We start from the raw sequence: 13705 nt of genomic DNA on the forward strand, positions 1-13705 counted from the left end.
TTACATATTGACAAGTGCCATATTCTTATACTTGGTTTGACTTGTAGCGCAATATCTACCTACTTTTATTTACCCCTATTTACACCTATTCCCACACATTCCTCATTTACTCATACCTTGTTTCAACTACAACTCTTTATGTGTGACCTTGATGCTTCTAGACATTCCCCTTCATTTCGAGCCTTTTCTATCATCTTAGGATTGCTGAGGAATTTTCTCAAACTCTATTGTGAACATTTAACACATGTTTCTTTGTCAAAACAAGATCCTCTATGTGAATGTTGCAGCCCTTATATAAGTCTATTTCTCAAACCTCACAAACTTTTGTATGTGTAAAAGGCTCCCATTAAAGCTTTCATCTAACTCAGTACTTATAGATCAAATTGAAACATTTTCGAACATTGTTGTCATAACTTTCCGTGTTTGAGAACTATCAATAACAACTTATTAGTTTCCTTGGGATTTTCATTGTGCAAATCTTGGCTAAATAAGTTTGTGATGCATGATCTTTTTGTATTTAGCTTACTTTGCATTTGCATCTAAATATATCCTCAGGCATCTAGATCTGCACTCAACATTACAAGATAGAGAAAAGGGCAAACACATATTCCCACATTAACGTTATAACCTGCAATTGCATAACTATTACAGAAAGTTAAATCCGAAAGGATTGAAGAACATAAAAATTCTGAACTATCTTCTTAGATGTTTTAATGCATTAAAAAAGTGAGAAGTTGCAAGGATGGTTTCTTACTCCTTTGTTAAATTAGTTAACAGCCAAACAGGCAAAGGTCATTTAGGAAACATTTGCATCATAAGTTGCATTCATCCTTATTGCATTAGAAAACACAAAAACACAGATCTAGTAATATTTGCAGATTTCTTGCAAGGTAAATTAGCTTGCTTTACCATACCTTTATCTGTCCATAATCTTCAAAATTCAAAAGCATCAAATTACTACAAAACCAAAAACATTTCAAAATTTACTCAGAAATAAAACTGAAACCTAAGTTATTACACATTGCATGTACTGCAAGTTTATGCAAGACCCCCAAAGCTACTTGTATAGCAACCGGGGGTTCCATGGTCTTAGACAAAACTCCTGGACTGTGGGAGAAGGCATTTGCTTCCACCCCCATCCCACCTCTTATTATTAGTCAAATAGATATCCTAAATACACAAGGGAGAATCACAAGACGTCAACAACTGCTTGAAAGTACTCCTTGAGCTGAAGCAAAGGCATGACAACTTCCACATGCTCCTGCTTTAGATTCTCAACTAATTAAGCTTACTCAAACCCCTTGTTGCTAGACTTGCTTCTGCTCTGGCCCATCTCTAAGTCTAGCATTGTAGTCATTTTTCATTTACTCGAAGACACAATGTGATGCTTAATGCATAGTCAAGTGATACAATTGAGGAGAGTATGTAAAGGAAGATTTGATCCAAATTTTCTTTCGGGAGATGGCCTGTGTGTATAGCCATCTGCTATGATTAATATTTTCACAAAGCACAACTACAATCTTGTGCAACATTTTGCCTATCAATACTACTGTGGCACCAACAATGACAATGCAGGTATTATACTCTTCACAATTCCTACTTCAAGCATGACAACAGTTGATTATCTGACAAACAAACTGAACAGATCAATAGTGTGAATTTATTACCACATTTATGAAGTAAGAATCATTGTGCATTGTAATTCGGGAGTGAGACATCCTATGCCAAAATAAAGGCTACCATATCATTAAAAAATAAAAATTGAACAGTTAACACCCTTAGTTATTAGCTCAATGCATGGTATGATTGTAGTTTTGGTTAAAAAGGAAGACAAACAAAAGATTGGAAAAAAACAGTGGAACCAAAAGAATAAAGAAAGAAAACAGATTACAGACAAAAAAATCACTTCGAAATCAGTTGAAAGTATGACACAGTGTGACATGAAGAATGGACAAGGAAAAGAGCGTTGGAATAAATTCTTACCTTGTACAACTTGAATAGGAAAAGGAGCACAATTAACTCATCTTAAGTTTTCTTTTATTGTAATTTTCCATTTAAGCAGTTTTAATATACAGGAACTACCAATATTGGGAATTTTGCAAAGAAATTACATGATGTGGTGGTGGATATGGAGATAGAGGAAAGTCTGGAAGCTCTGCTTATTCATCTGGATTCTGGATTTGAGGAGGAAATGGAGAAAAAATGAACTTCCTATTCAGAGGTGAGATACAAGAAGTTGTTTACAGGAGTTGGAATAGATTTGCAACTGTTAAACATGAGGACTTTAGCACTGATGGAAAATGTCCATTCCTTGGATGCCTTCAGCAAAGATACAAGCTTGGTGATGAGAACCTTGGTAATATCTCTACATAAAGGCATGCTAAAAGTTATTTGTGGGCATACTCTGCCTGTTTTGGAAGGTGGGAATATCGTTCGAGCCTTGAGGTGCGCCAAGGTAAAAAAAGTATCAAAAATTCATGGGTTGGAGATGGCAGAAGGATCTTGTCGAACTAGTAATGTGTTTGGTAATTGTGTGCATAATAGAGTTTACAAGCATTGGAAATCTCCCTCACATGGGATGGGTATAATGCACGCAAGCATCCTAGAGCTTCCTTAATGGTGTTGTCTTTGTTTGGTTTTTTTGGTATAGGTGTCTCTGTTATGTCTTGGTGTCTATCGCTATGCTATGTGTATGGTGATCACATAGTCTAAAAGTGGATAATATAGAGATTTTGTGAAATGTCTATGTGTTGCAAGCTTGCCAAATTATGTTGCAGTTCATGATCATGTGCATAGATATTGATGTTGTAGTCAAAGGCTATCATGATTGTATCGTTTAAATGTAATGAGATTGTGGATATGATGTTAGGTTCAATTCACTAATGATTTGATGCTTTGGTTATTGATGTTTATATGGAGCAAGTACACTTGATGTGTGTGTTAAGTGGTAACATGTACAAGGTATTGACTTCACCTAACAGGTTTGATCATACCCTAGCGTGGCCGCAATTACTTGCCTTATCCGTCGTACTTGATATGAGTGTGATACCCTATTTTTTATCCATATAGACCTAGATACCATTTATGGTAGGAATCTAAAAGACCCAACCCTATGTGAATGCCAATATATGTATATGTTTTAATATTTGGTTAAATTCATATTTCCATAAATTAAATATAAAAATATGTTTTTTATAGTTTTAAATGAATTGTTGGGTCTAAGCAAAAAGAACATGAGTAAATTTAGATTATTATATTTTTGAAAGGACTTTGGGGTCAAGAGTGCATGTTACAATTAATTTGGAAAAACTAGTTTTCACAATTTAATTTAATTTTTGTTTTTAATAATTTAATTTTGAAATAGGCTTATATCATTATATGGGCATAAATGATAGATAGTAATGCTGAATGTCAATATATATATATTTAAATCTCTGTTTTGGGTTCCAAGGTGAAATGGAAGGAAGATTAAATTATAATATTTTATTTTATTTTTGGAAATGAGAAGAAATAAAAGAAAAAGGGCTTTGTTATTTTGTATATTCTTTGTTTTGGAGATAAATGTGTGTGCAAAACCCCTCTTTTTATCGGAAAGTCTTTTTTTTATTGAGTGAGGAATTTTAAGCATAATTGAGTGAGGTCAGTTGCATTGGGTTAGGAAAGGATGCATGGACGCGTGTCTACATGGAATCCCTCATTTTCATGTTGTATGAAAAGAGTTTGTTGATTGAGTGAGGAATTTTGAGTGGAATTGAGTTAGATCAGTTGCATTGAGTTAGAAATGAATACATAGGCGTGTGTCTGTATAGAATCCTTCATTTGTTTGTCGTGTGCATATTATTTGTCAATTGATATTTTTTTAATCAAGATTGAAGTATTTTGCTCATATCTTCTCAATTTTTCTTTGTTTCTATTTCTAAATGTTTTGAATATGATTGGGGAGGTAGGAAAATTGTCCCCATTGCTTTCAAATTTTAAGTAGATGTAGGATTTTATAGGAGAAATTTTTCAAATTTTCCAAATATGGGGGCTATTCTACCCAAATTTTTGAGAATTGAATAAAACATGAATTTTATGGTTTAGAATGGGTGTTGGGCATGTTTGTAATGAAAGCGTATCTTTAGAGTTTTGAGATTTGAAAATTAATTTTTTAAGCTTTTCTTCAATGGATTTTTGAGGAATTGTATGTGTTTTAATTGAAAATATTTTATAAATTTTGAAATTGTGAAAGATCCATGAGGAATTTTAACATGAGATAAGAAGTTTACTTCATGAAATGATGAATCAAACCAAATGAAATTATGTTGTTACATTTGAATGTTAAAATTATTGTGCATTGTTTTCTGTACCGATTTTTAGTTTGGAAATGAGATGTTTTCTTGATTTGGTCTCCTATCCTTGAGCTACTCTTGGGAATTTTGTTGGTTTTTCACCTCTCGTATTCATTGAGTGACCTAATATGATTGTATTAGTAGCTTACCTCTTCTCTTGTGAGGGGTATTAGTGGTGCTCTACTTGGCGGGTACGTAAGACCATTATGATGGCTTTGCTTCTTCCCATCTCCCAGAGTTAGCTCATTGGATGCTAAGTGAAACCCTATCCTTTACTTGTGTTGAGAATGTGAATATGATGCAAATTTGAATGCCATGTCTACTTTGCGACTAACGTGAGTGTATACCTTCTCCCTGTGTGTGTGATTGGGCCTTGTGACACCTAGCATGGCGGGAGTGTCTTTTGATTCCACATAGTAGGGTGGGATGAAAACCATGGTTGGGGATTAGAGATTTGAAGATTGTGGATTAAGTTGGCTCTTGGATTCTTCTTCCCTTCTTGCATTTACCTCATGCATTTAGTTTCATTCAAATGTTGAAAAGTGTAAGTGAGGACAGTTGAGTCTTATTATCTTGTAATCATAATGTGTAAATTGGACCTCCTTATTGGATGGAATGTAATCATGCCACATATGTGGAACTAATTGTATAAATATTTTTACTTGTATCATTGTTGGTGTCGAGCATACATGAACTCTTCAATACAGTTTACGTTTTCATGAAATTGAATAAAATGAACTAAGGAATATTTCAATTTGGCTTAAAATGAATGTAATGAGTCTTGGAGTTGCCTTGGGCGGTGTTGTGTACCCTTCATGTCCTTGTCTTGGTCCTAGATGCTCTTTCCTAGGATCTTGGGAAGCTTTCATGCCAAATCAGGCCCTCTTGTAGTGTATTGTAAAGTGTTGTTCGAGTCATAATGTGTTGTGTTGGTCTACCCTTGTGTCTTTGCTTAGGGCAGCATGTACGAGTAACATTGGCTCCTAAGCACCTCTTCACCAGTGTCAAATTCTAAGGGCATTGTCAAGTGTTGTTAAGCTTGGTTTGATGTGAACTGGAGGTTGATGATTTCCTCATCCTTCTTAATAGAGCCCTTATATTAAAATAAATAAAACATATATACATGAACTAAATCAAACTCAAAAGCATAGTTTTCAACCTTCATGATGTCAGACTCTTTTTGATAGTCCTAGTTTGAAGTTCCCTTGTTTGTTGTTGGGCCTCATTGATAAATCTGTTTTAATCTTTGTATAAAGGTTTGGGCCCTTTCAAAAACTCACTTAAACCCTCTAATAAAAAAAAAAAAAATTGAAAACAGGGAGATTATCTGAGCTGCCCAAAAATGCAAGTCATATAATAATGCCAAAGAACAAAAAATGTTTGTATTTTATTGGCATGTTCACTTTTATAGCTATTTCATTATCAGCCTGATAGCCATGTTCTTTCCATAGTATTTCCATCATTTTCACCTTTTGGCATAGCCAAATATCAGAAAAAACTCAAGTTACAAATTATTGCTAACAATAAAGAATCAACAAATGAAGTCAAAGACAAATTAGTATGACACCAAATTATCATGAAATTACCACCAGTTATGAAAAGCTGTAAATTTAGATCCCACGCCCCAAATACGGTAGTTACTAGTCAACAGGAATGCAAAAAGTAACCAACCCAATTCTGAGACCAGTTTTTTGAATATCGATCAAAATGATGTGGTAAACCTTACAATATACCAAGATATGTCAAAGCCATACCACTAACACAAGTGTTGCAGCAGCAAGTCAAAACTTGAAGCTTTTGTGAAAGTCTAGTCACAACAGCTCTCAAAGAACAAGAAATAGTGGAATACTTCTACAACTGTATTCCTACTTTTCAGGTATAAAAATCTTCCTCTTATGCATCTAAAATGTATGAGACATTACCCACACATGCTTCAGGATCTCCCCATAGTTGTTGAAAGGTAGAAATTCCAAAAAATAGAACAACATGACATGAATGCCACACGTGCTTGAAGAGGTACAGCCCTGGAAATGAAAATAACAAACACGTCAGGTTTAAAATGCATATATTTCAAAGTTAAATGTAAACATTTCAAAGTTAGATACATCAATATAGGCATAACCAGCTTCCATAGCAGTGATGATAGAAGTGACAATTGATTCATTAAGTGAATGCTGTTGTAAGCTTCATAGGTATGAAACATACAGAATATATTTATAGGCATTCAACAGGGTCTGCTTAAAATGAAATGGTGGAGAATAGGTCTAGATTCCATCTCTAGGGAAAATTTACCCGAAATTCAACACGCTAGCAGGAATCCAGAACTTCCATCCTGCAAAAGAGTAACCATGATGTAAAGTTCGCAAAAGCTAAACAAATTATTGATGCAAGGTGAAAACACTTGGTCCCTTAACAATGACAATTTGACTCACCATAAATGAGTGTAGGGATTGCATCCTTTTGATACTTTTTAGGAAGCTCTTTAAGCTTCCCTTGCCATAGGCTATTCCATGCAAAGACAACAGCAATCACACAAGGACCAAGTACAATTTGATTCAAAGTAACCTGCACTAAAATGAAATAATATAAAATTAATATACAGTAATTTCTCAAGCGAAACATGTAAGTCCGGAAAACAGTTGGAAACTTTTCAATTTGATAATCACAAACAAGAGTTATTAGCCTAAAACAAGACCGTTTCTGGGCCACAACTCCAATAATGAGGAAAATGACTATTAAGGAAAAGCTCTAACCTTAACAGAAAGGTTTCTCAAGGTTTGCTCTGGAAGGGCCCTGTCAAGTAGCTCATACCATGCCTGTGAACCTGGACCATACAGAAGAAATCCATATGTTGTCATCCGCAGAGCCCTTAGCCAATCATGTTTTATCAGTTTCGCAACCACAATATCCTGTGTACATTTTATGCTTAGGAAGTCAGATTATGACAAGAAATATTTCAATAGGGTATCTACTGAAATCATATATGTTACATCAAGAAATAGTTTCAAACCAACACCACAGTGGATACATGTATAAGATAAAATCAAAGCACAGACACCAAGAGAAATGGGATGTGGGTAACTTCAATTCAAAATAGAGTAGAGGAGTCTATGATTAAGGATATGGCTATGGTACTTCACATAGTCCCCAGAGATGTAAGCATATGTGGATGGATTCCTTGTCCCTGAACCCAAATTTCCTGGTGGAATGGTGTAATGAACACCTATAACAGAAAAAACTAGATAAAAATTATCAAATAAATGCTTGAAAGACTAAGAAGTCCTCGCTTAACAGGCTGTAAAAATTATAGAATGGTGAAAGCCCAAAGACAACAAATGTTGCTGGTTTACAAATTACCTAAGTTGCCGGGTTCTTCCTTAGGACCCCCCGGGTCCCAGTCTGGTTTCCCCTGGGTCTGGTTCTCCCTGGGTTTGGACAAGGTCTGGCCCAAACACTGTGGGTTTGTCCCTGCTGAACCCAGAAGAACCCGGGACAAAATTCAGCATATTTCGCAGAACCAGTCAGGAATTTGGCAGAAAAGGTGATTTTGTTGACATTTTAAAATTATTTTTTAATGCCAGAAAGGCAAATCTGACCCCCCCCCCAACCCTAATTTGACCTCTTAAAACACTAAAAAGGTAAAACCTACTTCATTTTTGCACAATAGAATGAAAAACATAACTTCTTTGCTCCATTGCTGATCTTCGTTTTTGGCTTGCCATTGCTTAAGGAGAGTTGAAGATTGATTGTTGCTTGTTCCTAGTTGGTTCTTGTGCTACTCCTACATGGTTGCAATGTAGATTTGTTCTCGAAGACATTGAAGAGGAAGATTTCAACAAAAGAGGTAGGTTTTTGTTGTTCTTTGCTTTTTTTTATATTCCTTGCATTTTTTTGACAAATTGAAATGAACTCTCTAATTTTGTTTTATTTTTTCATTTTGGTTTGTAGAAGGGCAAGTGCTTCTAGTACTGGGAATGAACCCCATTTTAAAATGGACCCAAACTCTCCCCGTTGGAAATATGTGGAAATGGTAAAACAACTTCCAAGTGGAGGATTTTATTAGATTTGTTCTCATTGCAAAGAACCATATAAGAGCTCATAGCCTCGTATGGTCAAGTGAAAGCACATTTGTTCTTTATTCCTCAAAAAGGCATCAAATTTTGTCCAAGAAAGCCAAATGGTAAAGGGCTTCTTGACCAGGCACAAGTTTTGGCATATATAGAAGAGCAAAGAAAAGCAGACGAAGCAATTGGGAAAGAATCTTCTCATCCTTTGGTAAACTGTAAGAGTAAGAGTAAGAAAGGACCAATGGCCTCTCCATCACATCTCAATCTTGACAATACAAAGGGCCATCCATTCTTGTCTATACCTCAAGAACAACCTATTTTGTCGCATAAGAGAGCAAAGGGTCCGTTGGAAACATCATTTCAAAATGAAGTTAGCCAGATTGCTGAGCAAGACACAGCTAGATGCATCTATGCTAATGGATTGGCATTTAATGTTGTTCACTCACCTTATTGGCAAAAAATGGTGAGATTGATTAATGAGGCTCCAAAGAGGTGAAACATGTAGAGAGTTCCTTGAAGCCCATCAAGGATTCATGGATTGAAACAGGGGTGTCCATTGTATCTAATGGATGGAAAGATGCAAGAATTCGCCCATTGATCAACGTTGTTGCAGTGTCCCCTAAAGGGGCAATGTTTTTGAGAGTAATGGATTGTGAAGGGCAGGTGAAGAACAGTCCATTCATTGCTAATATTCTTTTCCAAGCCATTGAGGAAGCTAGCCCTCGAAATGTTGTTCAACTTGTAACAAACAGTGCCAAAAATTGTAGGGCGGTTCGGTTATTGGTTGAGGAGCGGTATCAACCCATTTTTTGGACACCTTGTTCAGTCCACTCACTCAACCTAATGCTGAAAAAAATTGGCAACAAAGTTGATTGGATCAAAGAGATGCATGTTGAGGCCGAGGAGATCCACATGTTTATCACTAGCCACCATATGTCACAAGGCATATTTAGACAATTCTCAAGATTAGAGTTCTTGAAGGTAAATTAATTTTAAATTTAGTTAAATAATAGAAATGTTTAGTAAACTTTTTAATTTAATTTTAATTTTAATTTTTCCTTATTTTGATTTTGAAATAGGTTGCTGAGACCCAATTTGCTTCCAACACACTTGTGTTGAGACGAATTTTGAAGGTTCGTCTGCCATTAGCTAGAATGTTAATCAACCCTAATTGGATCATATGGAGGCAATCTACCACTACAAGGGCAGCAAACATTAAGAGAACGATAATCAATGACTCTTGGTGGGATCGTGTTGAGTACCTCATGAAGTTCACTGAGCCTATATTGAGCATGATCCATTACATTGACATGGCTAGGCCTTGTTTGGGTGAGGTATATGATGGCATCGACTCAATGATTGAGAAGATGAAAGTTGTCATAAATGCAAAAGAAGAAGATCCAAAAGAAAAAAAATTCAAACAAATACAACTAATCATTGTGGAGAGATGGAACAAAATGACCACTCCATTGCATCTCCTTGCCTTTGCATTGAGTCTAAAGTATTATAGTTAGGATCTCCTCACTAAGAATGACACAAGAGTTGCCCCATATAGAGATCGCGAAGTTGCTCGAGGGTACAAGGCATCCATTCCTAGATTCTTTCCCCAAGACCTATGGCCCAAGGTGTGGGCTCAATTCATGAGTTTTTCAAGCACAAATGATTGTGGTCTTGAAGCTCTTTAGGACAAGAATAAGGTTCTTGCTCATAGTTAGAGGTACTTCCATGGAGAAGCATACCAACACCTACAACCTCTTGCCATCAAAGTTTTATCGCAAGTAAGTTCTTAGTTATTAAAAAAAATCTTCTATCTTGTTTATATTTTAAATTTTAATTTATAACTTTTAACTCTCTAATTTCAAAATCTTGATAGATTGCTAGTTCATCTTCATCCGAGAGGAATTGGAGCACATACTCCATCCACTCAATAAAGTGCAATAGACTACACTCCAAAAAGGCGAAGAACTTGGTCTTTGTACATTCAAACCTGAGGCTCATCACACACAAAGAAAATGCCTACAAAGAAGGGGAGACAAGGTAGTGGGAAATTGATCTAGAGCATGCCGAGTTGGATGATTCAATTGCCCGCCTTGCTGCACTTGGAGTTGATGATGACCATGAGCTACCTAGTGATCATGAGACTAACTATGCTAGTACCACTGCCAATGCTAGTGCCACTGCCACTGCCACTGCCATTGCCACTCCTAGTGACACTGTTTGTGGTTCTTCTAATCTACCACGGCAAATGGAGGATGATGATGATATTTTTGATGACCCATATGATATTTGATCAATGATTGTTGATTGTTGTAGCTTGACATTATTATTTTTGAACTAAAATATTGATATGGTGGCGTGTTTACTATTTTGCTATGTTATTTGAACTAAAACTTCAATATATGATGGTGTATTTGTCTATGTTATTTGACTATTAGCATAGTGGTGTATTTTGAAATTAATTATTGTTGCATAGATGTATATATTTTATTTTTTTATATGTTTTTGTTCTAACGAATCGAAAACCCCTGAAACCCGAACCTGAGCCCGAACCGGCAACTTAGCAAATTACAATAAAGAAACAATAATGAAAAAGGACAATTTTACAAACAGTACTTCTATATACTTCTCCTCCCCAATCCAGACACACATATCCATGAATTGGATACTCAATATGGATATAATACTCCTAGATACTTGTTGTGACCATTTCACACATCGCCCCATTAAAATGGGGACCCCCCTCTTTTTGCTTTTGTTTTGCCTGTTCTTCTCTCTGTTTTTAGGGTTTTGAGTGAGTGAGTTGTCTGGGCTAGGGCTAAGCCTTGGGGGTTTCTTTTGGATATTTTTCAAGCTGAGTCCATTCAAATTTTGAAAGTTATTAAGCGTCCTCCCGAGGGTTGATTATTGAAGTAAGATAAGTTTGTCAGGAAGTCAGATATGTCTCAAGTTAGGTCTAGTCAGGGTTTTTTGAGGGAAAATTCAAATTTTGTTTGTGTGTTAGTATTTTGAAGATGAAATTGTATATTCTTGCCTAGGTAAATTTTGATCAAATTTTGGAGGCAAGATGATGCCTGAAATAGAGAAAGTGCTCCTGTCCTTCACTAGAGGCCCAGGGCGAATTTCATTCTAAGTGCAATTTCTTGTTTTGCGAGAGCTTGCTAACTGATTCCAGGCCTTGATGATGACCTAACTCTGCCTTGTGAAATGATTGGAGACCTAAATTTTGAATATTTTAGCCAGAAAGGACAAAAGTGCTCCCGTCCCTCTCCAAGGGACCAGAGCACTTAACATGTTATCTCGCCTTTCTCACCAATTTTGGACAAATTGAGGCCAAGGCGCAAGTTTGAAAAAGTGTTTAAAATGCCTTGAAGTGGAATTGAGATGCGAGAGTTGCAAATTTTGACGACAACTTGCAAAAAGTGCTCCCGTCCCTCTCCAAGGGACCAGAGCGCTTTTTTCAAATATGACCATTTACCTTGCATTTTGAAAGGATATTTTTATTACCAAGGCTCAAGATGGAGAGAAATATGATATTCTACGCCTTGAGGGTAAATTGAAGATTAATGTGATCAAGAATTCATGCAATGGACTCAAAAGTGCTCCCGTCCCTCACTGAAGGACCAGAGCACTTTTTATAAAATCAACAAATTCCCTCCGAGATTATGCTAAGGCAAAGTTGTGTGAGATGGTAAGGATCCTCTAAAACATGGTGAAGAAAGGTTTGACTTTAAAAATTGAGAATCCTAGCCTAAAAATGAAAAAGTGCTCCTGTCCCTCTCCAAGGGACCAGAGCGCTTAACATGTGCATTCATTATTTTTTGCCATATCCTAACGTTGACATCCTCCAAATCGCATGAAATGCCAAAATCATCAACTTCGAAATATTTGAAAAAAATTTAAATTAAATTGGCATTTAATAAAGGTGCATGGCATTTAATAAATTAATTTTTAGCCTCAAAAAATCGATTTTTTTTTTTATTAGAAAGGCATTTAAAATTAATTTTTATTAAATCAAAATTGAAAATGGAGCGCTTTGGGGTATTATTTTTATCCATTTTATTAGGTCGGCCTCTTGTTTTTGCAAATTTATTTATTTTTTGGCCTATTTTGCCAAGTCGGCCTATGGGGAGATGAAATGGTGAGCGCCCTATATAATGAGAGTATTTTGAGCAATTTTAATCATCATTCATTCATTATTTCAAGTGCGATTTGAGGAGCAAGGAAGGAGGTGCGAAATCTGGTCTAGTTGAAGCGAATTATCCTAAGTGTTAAAGGCTTAAGGTGGTGGAGTTGATGCTTGAGAAGACTAAAGGAAGGCGCATTTTGCTAAAAGGAGGACTTCGATTTGCATTTTGCCTAGCCAAAATTCACCTTATTTTTGCATCATTTTTAGAATTAATTCTCGAGTGGAGGTATGGCGAGATCATCCTAGTCCCAATGATGAGATTTTGAATTTTGAACTTCAAGTTTTTGAAAATTGCGTAGTTAATTAGGAAATGATAACTCAAAGATTTATCATTACGTTTCCTAATTAAAATCTTAAATCTTCCTTTCTACTCTATATTTCTACGTTGCAAAATATATTACTCATTATGAAATGTTGTGTAGGTGTCAAGATGGCAACCCCAAAGCCAGGAGCATCCACTAGTCGTCCAACCCTCATGAAGGAAGATCAGAGGAATGAAGAATTGGAGACTAAGATCGTGTCCAAGTGGAGCAACATTGGAGATACCAACTTGGGAAACTTCAGTGTGAGGAAGTTTTGAGAGGTCCCTTACATTGGCAAGCCATCACCCGTCGCAAGGAGAATAATTGAAAGTGGCATCATCAAGGCGGCTGGTTTCCCTCCAGCGGTCCAGTGCCATGAGCTGATGATCGAGTGTGCTCGCCATTATGACCCACAATCAAGATCGATCGTGTCCAAGGAAGGGAACACTTTGGCTTACCTTTCAGAGGAGGCTATAAGTGAGGCTCTCCATCTTCCAAAGCATAAAAATATGATTTACAAGAGCCTAGAAGGAGCCAGGTCCATGTATGAAGATGATCCAGACTCTTGCTTGAACATCATCAATAAGAGTTGGTTACTCAAAAGTCGTCCTCGCCTGAACAAGATTCCCAACACACCACATAGGATCGACTTCCAAGAGGAGTACAGAGATTTGATAACTTTGCTCAATCGAGTTACAGGGGCACCTCAAGCCTTCTATTTTGAGAAGTGGATGTTCTACTTCATCCAAGTGATAGTTCAAGGAAAAGGAACGATTCATTGAGCTAGAATTATTAGCCATTGCTTGGACGTGCAGTTAA

At 36.3% G+C, this 13705-nt stretch overlaps 1 protein-coding gene across 1 annotated transcript in view; it reads right to left on the minus strand.

Annotated features, from left to right (window-relative positions):
- Positions 1-5892: 5892 nt before the first annotated feature.
- LOC131034810 (protein SYM1) overlaps positions 5893-13705 on the minus strand; it is a 36215-nt gene continuing 28402 nt past the window's right edge. The window contains exons 2-5 of the mRNA XM_057966409.2: positions 7085-7240; positions 6764-6896; positions 6624-6663; positions 5893-6355 (exon numbers count right to left, since the gene is read on the minus strand). Of these exons, the coding sequence (XP_057822392.2) occupies positions 6265-6355; positions 6624-6663; positions 6764-6896; positions 7085-7240 (420 nt within the window). The 3' untranslated portion in view covers positions 5893-6264. The remainder of the gene's footprint in view (positions 6356-6623; positions 6664-6763; positions 6897-7084; positions 7241-13705) is intronic.

The sequence above is a fragment of the Cryptomeria japonica genome, chromosome 3 (assembly GCF_030272615.1).
Source record: "Cryptomeria japonica chromosome 3, Sugi_1.0, whole genome shotgun sequence".
NCBI classification, from domain to species: domain Eukaryota; kingdom Viridiplantae; phylum Streptophyta; class Pinopsida; order Cupressales; family Cupressaceae; genus Cryptomeria; species Cryptomeria japonica.